This window comes from Mus musculus, chromosome 17 (assembly GCF_000001635.26).
Source record: "Mus musculus strain C57BL/6J chromosome 17, GRCm38.p6 C57BL/6J".
In the NCBI taxonomy this organism is placed as follows: domain Eukaryota; kingdom Metazoa; phylum Chordata; class Mammalia; order Rodentia; family Muridae; genus Mus; species Mus musculus.
Window position 1 is genome coordinate 44,913,977 of NC_000083.6, and position 21,166 is coordinate 44,935,142.

General features: G+C 38.9%; 1 protein-coding gene across 8 annotated transcripts in view; it reads left to right on the forward strand.

Moving 5' to 3' along the window:
* Window positions 1-21,166, forward strand: part of Supt3 (SPT3, SAGA and STAGA complex component) — a 342,177-nt gene that overhangs the window by 136,859 nt on the left and 184,152 nt on the right. For all 8 annotated transcript variants that reach the window (NR_158206.1, XM_006523477.3, NM_178652.3 and 5 more), the window contains one exon: window positions 9,203-9,287. Coding sequence is in view for 3 of the 8 variants with exons in the window: in XM_006523477.3 (XP_006523540.1) it covers window positions 9,203-9,287 (85 nt within the window). In the remaining 5 variants the exon portion in view is untranslated. Of the gene's footprint in view, window positions 1-9,202; window positions 9,288-21,166 lie in introns of those variants that run through there.

Below are 21,166 nucleotides of genomic sequence, written 5' to 3' on the forward strand. Positions count from 1 at the left end.
TCTTCACTGTCCACAGAAATGTTGATTATGCCATCTGTTGTCTACATTGGGCTTGTTCACTGTGTAGGTTAGAGAGCTGCTTTGTTTTTAATTGTTGTTTATTCATTAAAAACTGGTAACTTTTCTATTCAAAATCAAAACTTAGGCATTAATATATAGCCAAGGGAATACTATACTACTGTTTTTAAACTGAAAATTGCCATAGTGGTCTTTGGGAAAATCGTAGAATTTACTTGGGGAGATACCAAAAGATGTCTGTTCATTCTAGAAAGGATGCTGACTAGAGGACAAAGAAATAATTCACTGAGTCTAGGTTGTTGAAACTGAGAGCTTAACTGAAGTCCAACGCAGCTGTGTCAGTAACTGCCCAAGAAAACCACTCTCCCAGCACTCTCTGCACAATACACAGGCAGTTCTAGGACTAGAGCCTCAAGGCTTGTCTGCTTATACAGCCTTGTGAGTCCTCTGACTCTCTCAGGTCGTTTGTCCTGGTTATGTATAGCATCCTCTCTTCTCCCTCCAGAAAGGCCTGTCTCAGTGTTTTGAAAATGGCTGTACAACAGACTTACATGCTAAGAAATGAGGAATGTTGAACCTGGAAGGGAAACCTGATGTCTGGTGACCTCAACTAGGTTTTTCTCATAGTTTGCCCTGAACTGGAGATGAAAATGGGGGTTATTGTCAAGAGAAATAAGGTTTTGGGGTACTAGAGAAAGTCATAAAACTGTATTTTATAGATGAGGTGGGCACACTGCTCTGTAAGTTTACTTAAAAATCATTAAAGTGATTACTTTAAAAAATCAAGTTTACAAACTATGTAAATAATATATTGAGCTGGTATATATATATATATATATATATATATATATATATATATATATATATGTATGTATGATTATCCTTTAGCAAACAAAACAAAACTTTTGAAAACAATGCTTCATAATTTTGAAAGTAGGATTTTGTATTTTCAACTAAGCTTGATGTTTGGAAATCACAAAAGAAACAGAATCCTACCTAAATACAGAGCATTTCCCCTCGAGGCAGAAGACAGGAACAGTAATGGCAGCTTAGAGAATAATAGGTTTCCATGACTCAGCATGTGCAGTAATGCTCTCACATGTAAATCATTCAGTGCATATTTGTTGCTTAAAGGATAATAGACATTGATAAGGATGTGTGTGTAAAGTATGAATTTGAAAGAGAAAGAGCACAGGCACTAAGAGGCCACCAAGATATCTCTCTTAGGATACAAATAAGGGTCCATTGTGTGGATCTTTGAATTTGTCTCTGGGTTAAAAATATCGAAGAGGTAAAAAAGAAAGGAGAGGGCATTAATTAGGGAAGCAGAAAATCTGGCCTGACCAAGGTCACAAGTCCCTTCTGGTAGGCACCAGCATCAGGGCACCTTGGGCGCTGAGTCTGAAGACATCCCCAAGGTCCCCACAGGACTCTCCATGGGATTTTAGGACCTCTGGTGAGTGGAACACAACTTCTGCCAGGAGGCAGGTTCGAACATCAGATATCTGGGCACCTTCCCTGCAAGAGGAGAGCTTGCCTGCAGAGAGTAATCTGACCACTGAAACTCAGGAGAGAGTTAGTCTCCAAGGTCTGCTGATAGAGGCTAACATAATCACCTGAGGAACTAGCTCTATCCAGAGACAACTATAACAACTAACTCCAGAGATTACCAGATGGCAAAGGCAAACGTAAGAATCTTACAAACAGAGACCAAGACCACTCACCATCATCAGAACGCAGCACTCCCACACCACCAGTCCTGGGCACCCCAACACATCCGAAAAGCTAGACCCGGATTTAAAAGCATATTTTATGATGATGGTAGAGGACATCAAGAAGGACTTTAATAACTCACTTAAAGAAATACAGGAGAACACTGCTAAACAGATAGAAGACCTTAAAGAGGAAGCACAAAAGTCCCTTAAAGAATTGCAGGAAAAAACGACCAAACAGGTGATGGAATTGAATAAAACCATCCGAGACCTAAAAAGGGAAGTAGACACAATAAAGAAAACCCAAAGTGAGGCAATGCTGGAGATAGAAACCCTAGGAAAGAAATGTGAAACCATAGATGCAGACATCAGCAACAGAATACAAGAGATGGAAGAGAGAATCTCAGGTGCAGAAGATTCCATAGAGAACATGGGCACAACAATCAGAGAAAATGCAAAATGCAAAATGATACTAACTCAAAACATCCAGGAAATCCAGGACTCAATGAGAAGACCAAACCTACGGATAATAGGAGTAGATGAGAATGAAGATTTTCAACTTAAAAGGCCAGCAAATATCTTCAACAAATTTATAGAAGAAAACTTCCTAAAACTAAAGAAAGAGATGCCCATGAACATATAAGAAGCCTACAGAACTCCAAATAGACTGGACCAGAAAAGAAATTCCTCCCTACACATAATAATCAGAACAACAAATGCACTAAATAAAGATAGAATATTAAAAGCAGTAAGGGAAAAAGGTCAAGTAACATATAAAGGCAGGCCTATCAGAATTACACCAGACTTTTCACCAGAGACTATGAAAGACAGAAGATCCTGGACAGATGTTATACCCTAAGAGAACACAAATGCCAGCCCATGCTTCTATACCCAGCCAAACTCTCAATTACCATAGATGGAGAAACTAAAGTATTCCATGACAAAACCAAATTCACACATTATCTTTCCTCGAATCCAGCCCTTCAAAGGATAATAACAGAAAAAAAACCAATACAAGGACGGAAACCACGCCCTACAAAAAGCAAGAAAGTAATCCTTCAACAAACCAAAAAGAAGACAGCCACAAGAACAGAATGCCAACTCTAACAACAGAAATAATAGGAAGCAACAATTACTTTTCCTTAATATCTCTTAATATCAATGGACTCAATTCCCCAATAAAAAGACATAGACTAACAGACTGGCTATACAAACAGGACTCAACATTTTGCTGCTTACAGGAAATCCATCTCAGGGAAAAAGACAGACACTACCTCAGAGTGAAAGGCTGGAAAACAATTTTCCAAGCAAATGGTATGAAGAAACAAGCTGGAGTAGCCATTCTAATATTGAATAAAATCGACTTCCAACCCAAAGTTATCAAAAAAGACAAGGAGGGACACTTCATACTCATCAAAGGTAAAATCCTCCAAGAGGAACTCTCAATTCTGAATATCTATGCTGCAAATGCAAGGGCAGCCACATTCATTAAAGAAACTTTAGTAAAGCTCAAAGCACACATTGCACCTCACACAGTAATAGTGGGAGACTTCAACACACCACTTTCATCAATGGACAGATCAGGGAAACAGAAACTAAACAGGGACCCAGTGAAACTAACAGAAGTTATGAAACAAATGGACTTAACAGATATCTACAGAACATTTTATCCTAAAACAAAAGGATAGACCTTCTTCTCAGCACCTCACAGGACCTTCTCCAAAACTGATCATATAATTTGTCACAAAACAGGCCTCAACAGATACAAAAATATTAAAATTGTCCCATGCATCCTATCAGACCACCATGGACTAAGGCTGATCTTCAATAACAACATAAATAATGGAAAGCCAACATTCATGTGGAAACTGAACAACACTCTTCTCAATGATACCTTGGTCAAGGAACGAATAAAGAAAGAAATTAAAGACTTTTTAGAGCTTAATGAAAATGAAGCCATAATATACCCAAACTTATGGGACACAATGAAAGCATTTCTAAGAGGGAAACTCATAGCTCTGATTGCCTCCAAAAAGAAACTAGAGAGAGCACACACTAGCAGCTTGACAACACACCTAAAAGCTCTAGAAAAGAAGGAAGCAAATTCACCCAAGAGGAGTAGACAGCAGGAAATAATCAAACTCAGGGGCGAAATCAACCAAGTGGAAAGAAGAAGAACTATTTAAAGAATCAACCAAGGAGCTGGTTCTTTGAGAAAATCAACAAGATAGATAAACCCTTAGCCAGACTCACTAGAGGGCACAGGGAAAGCATCATAATTAACAAAATCAGAAATGAAAAGGAAGACATAACAACATATCTTGAAGAAATCCAAAACACCATCAGATCCTTCTACAAAAGGCTATACTCAACAAAACTGGAAAACATGGATGAAATGGACAAATTTCTAGACAGATACCAGGTACCAAAGTTATATCAGGATCAAGTTAATGATCTAAACAGTCCCATTTCCCCTAAAGAAATAGAAGAAGTCATTAATAATCTCCCAACCAAAAAAAGCCCAGGAACAGATGGGTTTAGTGTAGAGTTCTATCAGACCTTCAAAGAAGATCTAATTCCAGTTCTGCACAAACTATTCCACAAAATAGAAACAGAAGGTACTCTACCCAACTCATTCTATGAAGCCACAATTACTCTGATACCTAAACCACAGAAAGATCCAACAAAGATAGAGAACTTTAGACCAGTTTGACAACAAAAGGAGATCAAGGGGATACAAATTGGAAAGGAAGACGTCAAAATATCACTATTGCAGGTGATATGATAATATATATAAGTGACCCTAAAAATTCCACCAGAGATCTCCTATACCAGCTTCGATGAAGTAGATGGATACAAAATTAACTCAAATAAGTCAATGGCCTTTCTCTACACAAAGAATAAACAGGCGGAGAAAGAAATTAGGGAAACAACACCCTTCTCAATAGTTACAAATAATATAAAATACCTTGGCGTGACTCTAACTAAGGATGTGAAAGATCTGTATGATAAGAACTTCAAGTCTCTGAGGAAAGAAATTAAAGAAGATCTCAGAAGATGGAAAGATCTCCCATGCTCATGGATTGGCAGGATCAACATTGTAAAAATGACCATCTTGCCAAAAGCAATCTACAGATTCAATGCAATCCCCATCAAAATTCCAACTCAATTCTTCAACGAATTAGAAAGAGCAATCTGCAAATTCATCTGGAATAACAAAAAACCTAGGATAGCAAAAACTCTTCTTAAGGATAGAAGAACCTCTGGAGGAATCACCATGCCTGACCTAAAGCTGTAGTACAGAGCAATATTGATAAAAACTGAATGGTACTGGTATAGCGACAGACAAGTAGACCAATGGAATAGAATTTAAGACCCAGAAATGAACCCACACACTTATGGTCACTTGATCTGTGACAAGGGAGCTAAAACCATCCAGTGGAAAAAAGACAGCATTTTCAACAAATGGTGCTGGCACAACTGGCGGTTATCATGTAGAAGATTGCAAATTGATCCATTCCTATCTCATTGTACTAAGGTCAAAGCTAAGTGGATCAAGGAACTCCACATAAAATCAGAGACACTGAAACTTATAGTGGAGAAAGTGGGGGAAAGCCTGGAAGATATGGGCACAGGGGAAAAATTCCTGAATAGAACAGCAATGGCTTGTGCTGTAAGATCGAGAATAGACAAATGGGACCTCATAAAACTGCAAAGCTTCTGTAAGGGAAAAGACACTGTCAATAAGACAAAAAGGCCACCAACAGATTGGGAAAGGATCTTTACCCATCCTAAATCAGATAGGGGACTAATATCCAATTTATATAAAGAACTGAAGAAGTTGGACTCCAGAAAATCTAATTAAAAAATGGGGCTCAGAGCTAAAGAAAGAATTCTCACCTGAGGAATACTGAATGGCTGAGAAGCACCTGAAACAATGTTCAGTATCCTTAATCATCAGGGAAATGGAAATCAAAACAACCCTGAGATTTCATGTCACACCAGTCAGAATGGCTAAGATCAAAAATTCAGGTGACAGCAGATGCTGGCGAGGATGTGGAGAAAGAGGAACACTCCTCCATTGTTGGTGGGATTGCAAGCTTGTACAACCACTCTGGAAATCAGTCTGGTGGTTCCTCAGAAAATTGGACATAGTACTACCGGAGGATCCCGCAATACCTCTCCTGGGCATATATCCAGAAGATGCCCCAACCGGTAAGAAGGACACATGCTCCACTATGTTCATAGCAGCCTTATTTATAATAGCCAGAAGCTGGAAAGAACCCAGATGCCCCTCATCAGAGGAATGGATACAAAAAATGTGGTACATGTACACCATGGAATACTACTAAGCTGTTAAAAAGAATGAATTTATGAAATTCCTAGGCAAATGGTTGGACATGGAGGGCATCTTCCTGAGTGAGGTAACACAATCACAAAAGAACTTAAATGATATGTATTCACTGATAATTGGACATTAGCCCAGAAACTTAGGATACCCAAGATATAAGATACAATTAGGAAACACATGAAACTCAAGAAGAAGGAAGACCAAAGTGTGGACACTTTGCCCCTTTTTAGAATTGGGAACAAAACACCCATGGAAAGAGTTACAGAGACAAAGTTTGGAGCAGAGACAAAGGGATGGACCATCTAGAGACTGCCATATCCAGGGATCCATCACATAATCAGCCTCCAAATGCTGACACCATTGCATACACTAGCAAGATTTTGCTGAAAGGACCCAGATATAGCTGTGTCTTGTGAGACTATGCCGGGGCCTAGCAAACACAGAAGTGGATGCTCACAGTCAGCTATTGGATGGATCACAGGGCCCCCAATGGAGGAGCTAGAGAAAGTACCCAAGGAGCTAAAGGGATCTGCAACCCTATAGGTGGAACAACATTATGAACTAACCAGTACCCCGGAGCTCTTGACTCTAGCTGCATATGTATCAAAAGATAGCCTAGTCGGCCATCAGTGGAAAGAGAGGCCCATTGGTCATGCAAACTTTATATGCCTCAGTACAGGGACATGCCAGGGACAAAAAGTGGGAGTGGGTCGGTAGGTGAGTGGGGGGAGGGTATGGGGGAATTTTGGGATAGCATTGGAAATGTAAATGAGGAAAATACCTAATAAAAATATTTTTTAAAAAAAATTAAAAAAAAGAACATGAAAATTATAACCTGTCTTCCCAGTGGTATTAGCTCTTAGACAGCAGCATTGGAGGCCTCTACACACTTTCAACCAACAGAATACCACAACCAAGCAGGCTAAGTAACAATAAATATACTTTCCTCAATCTAACTAACTCCCTGACATGTCTACATGCTTGTATAAAAATAAGAGCATAGTAATAGATTGTATCATAATAGTTCATACATAAACCAATCGTGGTAATAAAGGTATTAATATAAAAAAAAAGGAAAGGAGAGGGGTGGGACTGATTAGGTTTAGGAGAAAAACCTTTGCAAACACTGTATCATAAATACTGAGATTATTCAGCACAGGAATAAACCAGAAAATCAGATCATTGCTTCTTACCAGGAGCTTGTGTGTAGGAAGTTTCTTACAGGTGAAGATGCTGTGTGAAGATGCGGTGTCTCCTGTTGTGAGAGAGCATGGAGGTCCTAGACTGGTTTTCTGGAGGTTGACATCCTCTATAGAAGAGTCTCTGAGAAGACACACTGTTCATTGTTCAGAGATGTGTTCATTGAAAGGAATCCTTCCTGTTTGACCTGGAGTGGTAGCTGCTTAATACCACAGCAACTGAAAAATCAGTCACTAGTTTATTAGTCAGAAAAATCTCTTCCCCTGTTTGTAAGAAAACCAGTGCTTGATATAGACCCACAAGAAATATTTAGCTGCATATGTATCAAAAGATGGCCTAGTCGGCCATCACTGCAAAGAGAGGCCCATTGGACTTGCAAACTTTATATGCCCCAGTACAGGGGAACTCCAGGGCCAAAAAGGGGGAGTGGGTGGTTAGGGGATTGGGGGAGTGGGTATGGGGGACCTTTGGGATAGCATTGAAAATGTAAATGAGGAAAATACCTAAAAAAAAAAAAAAAACAAAAAATTTTAGCACATCAAAAAAAAAAAAAGAGTCTTTGAGAAGACACACTGTTCATTGTTCAGAGATGTGTTCATTGAAAGGAATCCTTCCTGTTTGACCTGGAGTGGTAGCTGCTTAATACCACAGCAACTGAAAAATCAGTCACTAGTTTATTAGTCAGAAAAATCCGTTCCCCTGTTTGTAAGAAAACCAGTGCTTGATATAGACCCACAAGAAATATTTTTTGAATGTGTAAACAAATTCTTTAAAAGCCTCAGTGTTTGCTCTCATTACCATCATCATCTTTGTTTAAAACTGAAGAACAGGGTTCTAGCATCTTAGGCTGAGTATATTTGGAATCCTTTTGCCAAAGGCTTTAAGTCATTTGGAGTCTTTTCCTCCAGAATGTTCCTGAATTGATGTGCAATGTTGTGTAATTAACACAGCTTAGAGAATAATCTTGTAATGGCAAGAACATTGGTGATCACAGTTCTTTCTTGGAGAACATCTCAGAGCATCTAATAGGGTAACTTACATTTAGTCATAGACAGTAATACCGGGAGATTTCCAATTCCATTTAATTGAAGAATAAACTGTTTTCAAAAACAATCAAGGAAGCATTACAAGGATACTTGTTATCTGTGTACATTCATATGATTCAGTTAAGGTCTGATTGTGCATCCTCTGTCTATGTAATCATCTAAATCATTTGTTACTTTCTCGTGCTTATCCCATAGGTAACTAATTTTCATGAAGCTCTCTGATTCTTGGTTCATATATAGTTACATTTTTGCAGGATATTTTGCTTGTAATTTGCAGTCCTGAAGCCTGAATTTGGTAGGCACCTATTCTGTCAGTGAACTATACTATCAATGCTACAGATTGTTTAGGCAATATTGAATTTATTGTAGTTTTAGGGTGTCTGTCTTAGTTAAGGTTGCCATTGCTGTGAAGAGACACCATGACCAAGGCAACCTGTATAAAGTAAAAAATTTAATTGGGGCTGACTTTCAGTATGGGTTGAGTCCACTATTATTATGTTAGGAAGCATGGCAGCCTTCAGGAAAACATAATGCTGGAGGAGCTGAGGGTTCTCCATCTTGATCTGCAGGCAGCAGGGCACTGTATATATCTTCTTCTGGATATAGCTTGAGCATTTAAGACCTCAAAGCCTTTCACCTTTTAGCATACTCTGTAAACAAGGACTGCAGGTAATAATATGTTTTTTTTGGCAAGTTACACTTTATAAACAAGGCATTATTTTCTTAGACTAGAAGTAAGTGTGCACTGTTGAATTGTTTAAGAGCAGTTTATTGCCTCTTTTATACAGCTGATCCTTACAATGAGAAGTATATATTAATTATTTGCTGTACCTGTTCTGCATCCTTAATAGTGGTGTGTTTTATTTTTCCTGCAGGTTTTCTCTAGGTGATGCTAGGAGGCCTCTCCATGAAACTGCAGTTTTGGTGGAAGATGTGGTTCATACACAACTAATTAACCTGGTAAGGTCACACAGAACCATCCCTATTTGGTATCTCTTTTTTATTCTGCTTCTATTGTTGTTCCAACCCAACACATTAAAGAACAAAGCTTTAATTAGCAGCAAGATTTTTGGCACTATTGAGATATGACATAAATATAATAATTCTGGTTTAAGTGCGTAAACAGATTCACTCTAACAGAAGGATGATGCCATAGCAACAGTACTTTTTACAACTGCATTCTTTTCACCAAAGGTTTCTTAGAATTCACTTGACTGTAACGAAAATATCTACAACTGGTATAGAGTTCTCAGATGCCATTCAGCTCTCTCTAATGTCAATATCTCATATAACAGTTATGAAAACCTGTAAATAATCCTGCCACAATACCTTCACAGCCTTATTTGAATTCCATCTTCCTTGGCACTAATCCCAGTTTCTTTTCAGAAGTGCAGTGAAGGCTCCCACATTGGCTGATAGACTATTGTTGCCTTGTCGCGGCTGTCTCTTTCTGTCTCTGCTTTAGCTTCAGTACCTCCTGACCTTTCGTGATCTGAACATTTCCAAGAAGCAGCGTGTGCTTCTGTTCTATTGCTCTTCTCTTACAGTAGAATGTGGTCCCACATTCTGAACAAGATTGTTGGGGAAGTGATGGGATCTATTCAGTGTGGCATGTCAAGGGTATCCTGTCTTGTTACTGATACTTCTTATTGTGCCCATTTCTTGGATCACCCTTTGGAGGTGCTATATGCTGAGTTATTTTGCTGTGTAGGTTTGCTTGTTTGGTTGGTGGGCTTTTTGCATGTTTAGTGCCTATAGTTGTACTGAGCTATACTCCAAACCCACATTGGTGTTATTTTAGATATTTAGGCTAGGTTAGTAAAATATACTGGGACATATAGTTTTATAGCTATGTAATATTTTCTTTTCCAGAGTACATTTCAACTATGAACCTTATAGCTCATCAAGAAATTTTATAAAATTATTACTCTAGTGTCTGCATAGGAGTGACTTTTCCAGGCTCTCCTATTTATCACTCCTATTCTTCTTAACTGAAGAGCTGTCTTCTTCCCCATGTTTGTTATTTCCTGGGTGCCATTACCCAGTGTTACCCTTGTTATTACTCAGGATTACTCAGGCTAGTTAAGTGCTGACCAGGGGCTGCACATCCATTTCTCAGCTAACGCGTGTCCCAAATACATTATGACCCCAACACTTCATCTGTAGTATATGGAGCAAAGATACCCTTACAGTGTGTTAATTTTATCAGTTTTAAAAGTTTGCTATCAGAGATTTTGTTTGGCTTGAAATACTTTTACTTTACCATATGATCTTTATTTATGTTGAATTTTGAATCACGAGTTCCAGTTTGCATAGTGAATTTAAAGAATAATTCACTTGAATTTCTTTCCAGTATTTTTAAAATGATTTCAATTTTTCTTATATATCCTTAGTTTGTTTAATCCATTTTTTATATGTGGAACCAATTTTGTCTTTTCCTGAATAGCTACCCAGTTTTATTGTCAACATTCATTAAAAGCCTGTCTTTCCCCCCACTGACTTAGACTGCCTTCTTTATCAGCCCAATTGTGTGTGTGTGTGTGTGTGTGTGTGTAAGGAGATGTAGTTCTAGTTTATATTCTTTACTAGTTTGTCTGTTTTGGTACTTGGGTGACTTTTGCTTACTCTGTGTGTCATATGCTATATTCTAGAGATTTTGGGCTATGCTACCCCCACCCCTTCCTTTTCTAGCTAGTCTGTGTTAGTGTGCTATAATCATTTCCCCTTATCTATGTTTTCCCTTTGTAAGGTTCCAGTTACCTGTAGCTGATTACAGCCTGAAAACATTTAATGGAGAATTCCAGAAGTGAACAATTAAATTCATTTTAAATTACAATCCATTGCAAGTCTTGTGGTGAATCTATTGCAATCACCTTACCCCAGATGTATATTACCTTTGTCCCAATATCTATGTTATATGTACCCACCTGTCCATTAGCCACCTAGCTTCCTCCATAGTTACCAGACTGATTGGTGATATATAGGTTCTAGTGTTCAAGAAATTTATTTAAGAGAGATGTTACATTTATAAAACTTTCTACAAATTCCCTTGTGATGTTGGATGCAAAGTAGCCCAAATAGAAGGGGAAATTGTTTGCTTATTTTTTAATGTAAATATTGTTAACCACACACTTATAGACATTTGAACTTTGACAAAGAAGCCAAAAATATACAATGGAAAAAAGAAAGCATCCTCAATAAATGGTGCTGGTCTAACTGGCAATCTGTATGTAGAAAAATGAAAATAGATCCATATTTGTCACCTTGTACAAAGCCCAAGTCCAAATGTATTGAGGACCTTAACATAAACCCAGATACACTGAATCTAATAGAAGAGAAAATTGGAAAGAGCCTCAAACTCACTGGCACAGGGGGGAAATGTTCTAAACAGAACTCCAATGGTTCAGGCTCTAAGATCAAGAATTGATAAATGGAACCTCATGAAACGGGACAACTTTTATAAGGCAAAGGACATAGCTAATAAGACAAATTGCCAACCTACAGATGGGGAAAAAGTTTTCGCTAACCCCATATCCTATAGAAGGCTAATATCCAAAAAATAAAGAACTCAAGAAGTTAACCACCAAGAAACTGAACAACCCAATCAAAAAAATTAAAAAATGGGGTGTAGAACTAAACAGAGAATTCACAGCAAAGGAATCTCGAATGGCTGAGAAACACCTAAAGAAATGTTCAAGGTCCTTAGTGATCAGGGAAGTTCAAATCACATGAACCTGAGATTTAACCTTACAATAATCATAATGGCTAAGATCAAAAACTCAGGTGACAGCACATGCTGGCTAGATGTAGAGAAAGAGGAACACTCCTCCATTGATGGAGGGATTGCAAACTGTTAAAACCACTAAGGAAATCAATCTGGAGGTTCCTCAGAAAATTGGAAATAGATCTAACCTAAGACCCAGCATATACTCCAAAGGTGCCCCAACATGTCACAGGGACACGTGATCCACTACGTTCATAGTGGTCTTATTTTAATGTTCTTAAACCCCCAACAATGTCAGTTCCTCTGAAGCAGAGATTCAATGTCGCATGTCAGGTTGGGGGAAGATGCTTTATAGGCCACACAAAGATACAGCTTCCTGGCCTGTATTTCCAGTAGATTCTTTTGTGGGAGGTCGTAGAGAGGATCAGGAATAGCTATTATTTTATTTATTTTTTTATTAGATGATTTTCATCATTTACATTTCAAATGCTATCTTGAAAGTCCCCTATACCCTCCCCCCCCCTGCCCTGCTCCCCAACCCACCCACTTCCTGGCCCTGGCATTCCCCTGTACTGTGGCATATAATCTTCCCAAGATCAAGGGCCTCTCCTCCCAGTGATGTCAAACTAGGCCATCTTCTGCTACATATGCAGCTAGAGACATAAGTTCTAAGGATACTGGTTAGTTCATATTGTTCTTCCTCCTATAGTTTGCCGACCCCTTCAGCTCCTTGGGTATTTTCTCTAGCTCCTCAATTGGGGTCCCTGTGTTCCATCCAATAGATGACTGTGAGCATCCACTTCTATATATGCCAGGCACTGGCTTAGCCTCACAAGAGACAGCTATACCAGGGTCCTGTCAGCAAAATTTTGCTGGCATGTGCAATAGTGTGTGGGTTTTGTGGATGTTTATGGGATGGATCCCCGGTGGGGCAGTCTCTGGTTCTTCCTTCTGTCTCAGCTCCAAACTCTGTCTCTGTAACTCCTTCCATGGGTATTTTGTTTCCCATTCTAAGGAGGAACAAAGTATCCACACTTTGGTCTTCCTTCTTCTTGAGTTTCATGTGTTTTGCAAATTATATCTTAGGTATTCTAAGTTTCTGGGCTAATATCACTTAGCAGTGAGTGCATGTCATGTGAGTTCTTTTGTGACTGGGTTACCTCAATCAGGATGATATCCTCCAGATCCATCCATTTGCCTAAGAATTTTATAAATTTATTGTTTTTAAAAGCTGAGTAGTACCCCATTGTGTAAATTTACCACATTTTCTGTATCCATTTTTCTGTTGAGGCACATCTGGGTTCTTTCCAGCTTCTGGCTATTATAAATAAGGCTGCTATGAACATAGTGGAGCATGTGTCCTTCTTACAAGTTGGAACACCTTCTGGGTATATGCCCAGGAGAGAGATTGCTGGATCCTCCGGTAGTACTATGTCCAATTTTCTGAGAAACCGCCAGACTAATTTCCAGAGTACTTGTACAAACTTGCAATCCCACCAACAATGGAGGAGTGTTCCTCTTTCTCCACATCCTCGCCAGCGTCTGCTCTCACCTTAGTTTTTGATCTTAGCCATTCTGACTGGTATGAGGTGGAATCTCAGGGTTGTTTTGATTTCCATTTCCTTGATGATTAAGGATACTGAACATTGTTTCAGGTGCTTCTCAGCCATTCAGTATTCCTCAGGTGAGAATTCTTTGTTTAGCTCTGAACCCCATTTTTCAATGGGGTTATTTGAATTTCTGGAGTCCCGCTTCTTGAGATCTTTGTATATATTTGATATTAGTCCCCTATTGGATTTAGGATTGTTGAAGAACCTTTCCCAATCTGTTGGTGGCCTTTTTGTCTTATTGACAGTGTCTTTTGACTTACAGAAGCTTTGCAATTTTATGAGGTCCTATTTGTCGATTCTTGATCTTACAGCACAAGCAATTGCTGTTTTGTTCAGGAAATTTTCCCCTGTGCCCATATCTTCGAAGCTTTTTCCCACTTTCTCCTGTATAAGTTTTAGTGTTTCTGGTTTTATGTGGATTTCCTTGATCCACTTAGACTTGAGCTTTGTAAAAGGAAATAAGAATGGATCAATTCGCATTCTTCTACATGATAACTGCCAGTTTAGCCAGCACCATTTGTTGAAAATGCTGTCTTTTTTCCACTGGATGATTTTAGCTCCCTTGTCAAAGATCAAGTGACCATAGGTGTGTGGTTCATTTCTGGGTCTTCAATTCTATTCCATTGATCTACCTGTCTGTCTCTGTACCAGAACCATGCAGTTTTTAATCACAATTGCTCTGTAGTACAGCTTGAGGTCAGGCATGGTGATTCCCCCAAAGGATCTTTTCTTGTTGAGAAGAGTTTTTGCTGTCCTAGTTTTTTTGTTATTCCAGATGAATTTGCAAATTGCCCTTTCTAGTTCAGTGAAGAATTGAGTTGAAATTTTGATGGGGATTGCGTTGAAACTGTAGATTGCTTTTGGCAGGATAACCATTTTTACTATATTGATCCCGCCAATCCGTGAGCATGGGAGATCTTTCCATCTTCTGAGATCTTCCTCGATTTCTTTCTTCATTCAAAGACTTGAAGTTCTTATCATACAGATATTTCACTTCCTCAGTTAGAGTCACACCAAGGTATTTTATATTATTTGCGACTATTGTGAAGGGTGTTGTTTCCCTAACTTCTTTCTCAGCCTATTTATTCTTTGTGTAGAGAAAGGCCACTGACTTGTTTCAGTTAATTTTATATCCAGCTACTTCATCGAAGCTGTTTATCAGGTTTAGGAATTCTCTGGTGGAATTTTTAGGGTCACTTATATATACTATCATATCATCTGCAAATAGTGATATTTTGACTTCTTCCTTTCTATTTTGTATCCCCTTGATCTCCTTTTGTTGTCCAATTGTTCTGCCTAGGACTTCAAGTACTATATCTAATAGGTAGGGCGAGAGTGGACAGCCTTGTCTAGTCCCTGATTTTAGTGGGATTGCTTCAAGTTTCTCTCCATTTAGTTTGACATTGGCTACTGGTTTGCTGTACAATAGAATATGTATATTGCTTTTATCATGTTTAGGTATGGGCCTTGAATTCCTGATCTCTCCAAGACTTTTTTCATGAATGGGTGTTGGATTTTGTCAAATGCTTTCTCCGCATCTAATGAGATGATCATGTAATTTTTGTCTTTGAGTTTGTTTATATAGTGGATTAAGTTGATGGATTCCTGTATATTAAACCATCCCTGCATCCCTGGAATGAAACCTACTTGATCATGTGGGATGATCGTTTTGATGTGTTCTTGGATTTGGATTGCAAGTATTTTATTGAGTATTTTTGCATTGATATTCATAAGGGAATTTTGGTCTGAAGTTCTCTTTCTTTGTTGGGTCTTTATGTGATTTAAGTATCAGAGTAATTGTGGCTTCATAGAATGAATGGGGTAGAGTACCTTCTGTTTCTATTTTGTGGAATAGTTTGAGGAGAATTGGAATTAGGTCTTCTTTGAAGGTCTGATAGAACTTTGCATTAAACCCATCTGGTCCTGGGCTCTTTTTGGTTGGGAGACGTTTATTGACTGCTTCTAATTCTTTAGGGGAAATGGGACTTTTTAGATAGTTTACCTGATCCTGATTTAACTTTGGTACCTGGTATCTGTCTAGGAAATTGTCCAATTCATCCATGTTTTCCAGTTTTATTGAGTATAGTCTTTTGTGATAGGATCTGATGATGTTTTGGATTTCCTCAGGTTCTGTTGTTATGTCTCCCTTTTCATTTCTGATTTTGTTAGTTAGGATACTGTCTCTGTGCCCTCTACTTAGTCTGGCTAAGGGTTCATCTATCTTGTTGATTTTCTCAAAGAACCAGCTTCTGGTTTGTTTGATTCTTTGTATAGTTTTTTTTTTTTCCCCCAACTTGGTTGATTTCAGCCCTAAGTTTGATTATTTCCTGCCAGCTACTCCTCTTGGGTGAATTTGCTTTCTTTTGTTCTAGAGCTTGTAGGTATGCTGTCAGGCTGCTAGTGTATGCTCTCTCTAGTTTTTTTTTTTTTTTTTTTTGGCTGCACTCAGAGCTATGAGTTTTCCTCTTAGGAATGCTTTCATTATGTCCCATAATTTCGGGTATGGTGTGGCTTCATTTTCATTAAACTCTATAAAGTCTTTAACCTCTTTTTTAGTTCTTCCTTGACCAAGTTATCATTGAGTAGAGTATTGTTCAGCTCCCACATGAAAGTTGGCTTTCTATTATTTATGTTGTTATTGAAGATCAGCCTTAGTCTGTAGTGATCTGATAGGATGCATTGGGATAATTTCAGTATTTTTTTTATCTGTTGAGGCCTGTTTTGTTACCAATTAAATGGTCAGTTTTGGAGAAGGTACCATGAGGTGCTCAGAAGAAGGTATATCCTTTTGTTGTAGGATAAAATGTTATGTAGCATCTGTTAAATCCATTTGTTTCATAACTTCCATCAGTTTAATGTGTCTCTGTTTAATTTCTGTTTCTAGGATCTGCCCATTGATGAGAGTGGGGTGTTGAAGTCTCCCACTATTTTTGTGTGAGGTGCAATGTGTCGTTTGAGCTTTACTAGAGTTTCCTATTAATGAATGTGAATGCCTCTGCATTTGGAGCATAGATATTCAGAACTGAGTTCATCTTGGAAGATTTTTATCTTTGATGAGTATGAAGTGCCCCTCTTTGATTTTTTTTTTGATAAATTGGGGTTGGAAATTGATTTTATTAGATATTAGAATGGCTACTCCAGCTTGTTACCGTATGCTTGGAAAATTGTTTTCCAGCCTTTTACTCTAAGGCAGTGTCTGTCTTTGTCCCTGAGGTGGGTTTCCTGTATGCAGCAAAATGTTGGGTCCTGTTTATGTATCCAGTCTGTTAGTGTATATCTTTTTATTGTGGGAATTGAATCCATTGATATTAAGAGATATTAAGGAAAAGTAATTGTTTCTTCTTGTTATTTTTGTTTTTAGAGTTGGGATTCTGTTCTTGCAGCTATCTTCTTTTAGGTTTATTGAAGGATTACTTTCTTGCTTTTTCTGGGGCATAATTTCCCTTCTTGTGTTGGGGTTTTCCCTTTATTATCCTTTGAAGGGCTGGATTCGTGGAAAGATATTGTGTGAATTTGGTTTTGTCATGGAATACTTTGGTTTCTCCATCTATGGTAATTGAGAGTTTTTCTGGGTATAGTAGCCTGGGCTGGCATTTGTGTTCTCTTAGGTTTTATATAACATCTGTCCATGATTTTCTGGCTTTCATAGTCTCTGATGATAAGTCTGGTGTAATAGGTCTGCCTTTATATGTTACTTGACCTTTTCCCCTTACTGCTTTTAATATTCTATCTTTATTTAGTGAATTTGTTGTTTTGATTATTATGTGTCGGGAAGAATTTCTTTTCTGGTTCAGTCTATTTGGAGTTCTGTAGGCTTCTTGTATGTTCATGGGCATCTCCTTCTTTAGGTTAGGGAAATTTTCTTCTATAATTTTGTTGAAGATATTTACTGGTCCTTTACGTTGAAAAATCTTCATTCTCATCTATACCTATAATCCTTCGGTTTGGTCATCTCATTGTGTCCTGGATTTCCTGGATGTTTTGAGTTAGGATCTTTTTGCATTTTGCATTTTCTTTGATTGTTTTGTCAATGTTTTCTATGGTATCTTCTGCACCTGAGATTCTCTCTTCCATCTCTTGTATTCTGTCGCTGATGCTTGCATCTATGGTTCCTGATTTCTTTCCTTGGATTTCTATCTCCAGAGTTGTTTCCCTTTGGGTTTTCTTTATTGTTTCTCCTTCCATTTTTAGATCTTGGATGATTTTGTTCAATTCCATCACCTGTTTGGTTGTGTTTTCCTGTAATTCTTTAAGGGTTTTTTTGTTTCTTCTTTAAGGACTTCTACCTCTTTAGCAGTGTTTTCCTGTAATTCTTTGAGGGATTTTTGTGCTTCCTCTTTAAAGTCTTCTACCTGTTTAGCAGTGTTCTCCCGTATTTCTTTAAGTGAGTTATTAATGCCCTTCTTAAAATCCTTTACCAGCATCATGAGATATGATTTTTAAATCTGAATCTTGCTTTTTGGGTGTGTTGGAGTATCCAGGACTCGTTGTGGTGGGTATACTGGGCTCTGATGATGCAGAATAGTCTTTGTTTCTGTTATTAAGATTCTTGCATTTGCCTTTTGCCATCTGGTAATCTCTGGTGTTAGATGTTCTAGCTGTCTCTGGCTGGAGCTTGTTCCTTCTGTGATTCTCTTAGCCTCTGTCAGCACTCCTGGGAGTCCAACTCTCTCCTGAGTCCCAGTGGTCAGAGCACTCTCTTCAGGCAAGCTCTCCTCTGGCAGCGAAGGTGCACAGAGGTCTGGAGCTCAGCTCTGCCTTCTGACAGAGGATGAAGGCCTGTAGGGCCCCTGTCCAAAAAAACTCTGTTGCTTCTGTGGCCCAGGCACTCTCCTGAGTGGACTGGTCTATGTGAGACCTAGGATATAAGATGGTGCTCTCACTTGAGTCCCGGGGTCAGAGCCCTCTCTGGAGGCCGAATCTCCTCAGCGATCCTAAGATCCCGGATGTGCTAGGGTGCTTGCTGCGTGGGAGGTCCTCTGGGGACTGTTCACCGAGTTCTCACCGAAGATGGCCAGATCCTGATACAGACTGGAAAGAACCCCAGCTGCTGGTTCGGTGGGTTTCCTGTGTCCTTGTTCCTGCTCACACAGGCCACTCCTGGTTGTTTTAGAGCAGATGTTTCGTTCCACTCACCAGTGATCCCAAGATCCTGGATGTGCAAGGGTACCTTCTGCATGGAGAGTCCTCCGGAGACTATCTGCTGAGTTTGCACCCAAGCTGGTGAGGGGCTGGTGCAGACAGGAATGAACCCCAGCTCTATTGCTATTTTAAATATGCCCTGGGGATCTTTGATATCTCAGTAGTACAAATCTCCACTTTGTAAGTATCAGTTTAGAATTCTGACTGATTTGTAAGTAGGACTAGACTATCAAATTGCCAGGTTATTTCTAAACTCAAAGCATTAAAGACATGACTATCAATTAGATGAGCAAAATATAGTCATTATGTAAAAATATTACTTTATAATATGAAATTTGACTCTTATGTCAAAGAACTGATTGATTACTTTATTCATCAATATATCTGAATACTTTTCTCTCTCAAAAAGATCACCTTAAGATAGCATAAAAACTTTCAGTAATGCTTAAAGATTGCAAATACGGGCCCAAAGTGCGGTCCAGCTCAACACGAGGTCCAAAGGCCTGACACTATTACTGAGGCTATGGAGCATTCACAAAAAGGGACCTATCACGACTGTCCCCCAAAGATCCAACAAGCAGCTGAAAGAGTCCGATGCAGATATTTGCACCCAACCAATGGACAGAAACAGCTGACCCCTGTTGTTGAATTAGGGAAGGCTGAAAGAAGCTGAGGAGAAGGGTGATCCTGTAGGAGGACCAGCAGTCTCAATTAATCTGGACCCCTGAGGTCTCTCAAACACTGGACCACCAAAAGACAGCATACACCAGCTGATATGAGGCCCCCAACACACATACAGTAGACGACTTCTGGGTCTGTGTTCATTCAGAGATGATGCACCTAACCCTCAAGAGACTGGAGGCCCCAGGGAGTTTAGAGGTCACGTAGGGTGGGGTTTGGGGGCATCCACATGGAGACAACGGGGTGGGAGGAGGTGTGGGATGTGGAACAGTCAAAATGTGGATGGGTGGAGTGGGGAATGGAATATGGAGTGTAAAAAATGAATTATAAATAAAATTAAACTAAAAAAAAGGATGCAAATAGCCACATGTGTTGGTGAACATTTAAATGCTCGCTGAACATCAAATGGAGTCATTCCAGTTTTGTATTAAAAGAATGTCATTATAATAATTTATATAAATAATTCATGTTATCAGATTTATTGTTGTAGAAATTATTTAATACCACCCTGGGGTTTCTACCCTACCTTTGACCATTAAGTTCCTGGATAAAAACCATATACAACTTTTATATTTACAATAAGCCTTAAACAGCACAAGAGCTGGGCAAAATCCTACCCTCTATGTTATTAGAATCTACTTTCCTATCTATAACCCTGAGTTATTACTTACCATGTTTCATCTGGGCCACTCTTAACTCCAATTGGCCAGCCCTCAGGACCACTTTTTTTGACTCCTAGCCATATGGTGGCGTCTCTTCTCTCTTCTTGTACCTTCTCCTCCTTCTGTGTTTCTCCTTAGACCCCAAACCCTGGAAACCTAAACCCCTCCTTTGTCTCTTTTGCCCAGCTATTGGCTGTTGGCATCTTTATTTACCAATTAGAAATATCATTGTGGCAGGGTCCCCAATCTATTTACAGACACCAGGCTTGGGGCCCACACATAGCATTACAATGCACAGTGAAAGACAAACTCTGAACAGTTTATGGACTGCAATATATTCATTTTAAAGACATGGAGAAATAATAGAAATTATGTAGATTATATAAATTAGCCAACAAATTTAACCTAATATAATAAAATACCAGTCAGATTTATTATTCCTTTATTTCAGGCTTGACATATATGGCTGAAATGATCATCTTGAAAGGTTAATGCTAACTCCCAAGACCTAGCTCTTGCTTCCTTCTGAATTCTTTCAAGCCCATCTTCCATCTGTTTGTATGGAATGACCAAAGCGGCAAGAGAAAGAGCCTGAGGTTGATGTCTGTCATAAGTTGTCCCATCCCTTTTCTCCTGCCCCCCCCCCTTTTTTTTAAATAATTGGTTAAGTGTGCTCTTTTTTATCTTTGAGGATTTTGTTTTCATTTTTCTCTTGTGGACTGTTAATAGTTGTTCAGGATAGTGCCTTCGAGTAAGAAAACTGTATTTCAACATGGCAGGTAGAAAAGAATTGGATTCTTCCTTCACTATATAACCCATCAGCCAGATCACTGTTGGAAATTGGCATGTTTCTGCTTCTCATGATAGCAGGTTAAGGTGAGCACCATGTGGCTCCATAACAGTTCATCCACGGAATACTTTACAGTAAGACTCATTCTAGTTATGCATGGCGTAGGGGTGAAGGCAGTATGTCTCCAGTGGGAGGGGAAGGCAGGTGGCTACACACTCCAAGCTGGGGAT